This window comes from Priapulus caudatus, unplaced genomic scaffold, assembly GCF_000485595.1.
Source record: "Priapulus caudatus unplaced genomic scaffold, Priapulus_caudatus-5.0.1 Scaffold1187, whole genome shotgun sequence".
Taxonomy (NCBI): Eukaryota; Metazoa; Priapulida; class Priapulimorpha; order Priapulimorphida; family Priapulidae; genus Priapulus; species Priapulus caudatus.
This window is the reverse complement of record NW_014578248.1, coordinates 65,199-67,551: the sequence shown is the minus strand read 5'-3', so window position 1 is coordinate 67,551 and position 2,353 is coordinate 65,199. Positions and strand designations below refer to the sequence as shown.

Sequence of the window (2,353 nt, the reverse complement as noted above, 5' to 3'; positions counted from 1 at the left end):
AGAGAGAGAGAGAGAGAGAGAGAGAGAGAGAGGGGAACGCTGTGTGAGTCAGCACGTAACAACAGGACGACATCTTAGCATCACTGTCGTCACAAGTATAGAAGAGGTGTTTACCCATGTGTTCGGCTTGATGCAACTTCAGGTTATAATGACGCTGGAATGTCTTATCACATATGGCACACTTGTATATGCTCTGTAATGAAAGAAATCCCACTTCAGATTGCTTGCATATCTAACTCCACGCTGTTCCAACATCGATAATTAAACAGCAACCACAGAAAATCCGCACCCCGCTAGCTATACAACTTACTTAGCCTGAGAAGGCACAGACTTCGATCAACATTTCTTGTGTCGACCGTGAGATGAAACATGAGATGAAACATGAGTCTCAGAGAACACAACTCTACGCAATAAATTACTACATGTATCGTACAAGCAGAGTGAGAGCTTACTCTAGGATAACTAGAGAGGCTGAGGCTTCCATATAGCTCCAATTATTATTATATAGCTCCATCCGGAATGACAGAGCATATACTCACAGCAGGCGCTGACAGACTATCCACCATACTGTGGCGAGGATATGCAGTACTGTTCGGTGGCTCTGGGTAGCCAAGCTTTCTCCATAGAGCCGGCAGCAGGCTGGGTGCTGCCCCCTTCTGGAGCTTCTTCACACCTTTATGAAGTTTCTGGACATCGAGGTCAGACGAAATAGAAAAACATTAATATATGCGTATTTAAAAAGCGATGAAAAGGTGTATGTGTACAGTGGTCGTCACAATCACAGACTTCGTAGCAATCCTGTACACACTGGCTCGCCGCAGTTCAGAAACGACAAAAAAAAAACACATTGGTGCTGGGAATAGTGCCACTAAACCCACAAGTCTAGTTCGTGTGCAAATATCATCAACCGTGCTCCCCAGTGACCTCAACTATTTACACTATCTATCACGCTTTGTACACGTTTATAATTTACAGCACAAAACTACGTTTGCGATTAGATACCAACAAACACATTGCACCGCCGCGCCGCCTCGATAGTTAACGCTGGCTATTACGGCTGCATCAATGGTGCTATTATGCTCATCCTAACACAATTAAGATGCAACTGCCAACCTCACCTCGTATAATAACCTTAAACTCTAACCCTAATCCTAAAACAATGGGCAAACACCAGCGCAGCTGCCACTGCTTCTGCTCGACACAGGTTTTAATTACGTTCAACCTTTATCTCTGAGACATAAATGCACCCTGCTGTTCGCATCTCAGCGCTAACGATAGTAGGTTATCGTTAGCAAAGGATCCATCCACCAACGTCAAGGATAAGAGACAATTCGATTATCGCGAGCAAATTTGCGACGTACATGTGTTTTGGAATGTGTCCCGAGATGTTCGGCTAGATGATCCTTGCGGAAGAATCGCTTCCCGCACACCTTGCACTCGTACGGTTTGAAGCCCGTGTGCCGCATACGGTGGCGCCGCATATTGGCAGCCTGCGAAAACCTGCGGAAGATCGAACGTGCTCTGAATAGTGCTACGGAGGAGGGAGAGCGTGATCTTGGGGGATTCTACTACTCACCCAATCTCACACAACTCGTCTACTCACCACACACCTCGCACCCACGGAACACCTAGCATCGTCTCCACTCATGGATAACTGAACTACAACCCACACTTCCCCTATACACCTTACACATTTCCTATACACCAGGGGCCCGTTGTCAGAAACAAAATTAGTCTTAACATTAGTCTTGACATTAACTTTTTCTCTTAGACCATTGACAGAAACGCTGCGAAGTTACGAGAATGAAAAATCGTAGCAGATTTCCTCATAACAATACAAAACAAAGTGATGTCGACAGTCTAGGAGAAAATGTTAATGTTAAGACTAATGTTAAGACTAATTTTGTTTCTGACAACAGACCCCAGTCATATACCGTATACACCACATCTCCTTTCATAATTCATACAGGAGAACTGAAATTTTTGTCAAGGACTTTTCAATGACATTTTATCAAAAATTCAAGGACATTTTATCAGACATTTTATCGGAATTCATACACAGAACAAAACATACCGGGATTAATTTAATGACCCCATTCTTAATCACTGCATGTCACCTCTAAAACTTAGCTGGATCACATTAATAAACCCTTCTAATTTTTTAAACACTGTCACCTCTACAACATACCTTGATTTACTGACTGATTTTACTGACTTACTGTAATTTGTGATCATCATTTAACTGTCTATCGTGTCTATAGCTTTTTAAGCTCATTTAACGCCATTTTTATTGAGGTTTGCACATTATTGTATTGATGGTACAAAATTTCTTTCTATTACATGCAATGATTCT

At 42.5% G+C, this 2,353-nt stretch overlaps 1 protein-coding gene across 1 annotated transcript in view; it reads right to left on the bottom strand.

The window, feature by feature from the left end:
• LOC106815726 (zinc finger protein Pegasus-like) overlaps positions 1 to 2,353 on the bottom strand; it is a gene marked incomplete at its 5' end in the record, with an annotated part of 31,650 nt that overhangs the window by 3,829 nt on the left and 25,468 nt on the right. Inside the window, 3 exon segments of the mRNA XM_014820227.1 lie at positions 115 to 193; positions 540 to 686; positions 1,362 to 1,451. Of these exon segments, the coding sequence (XP_014675713.1) occupies positions 115 to 193; positions 540 to 686; positions 1,362 to 1,451 (316 nt within the window).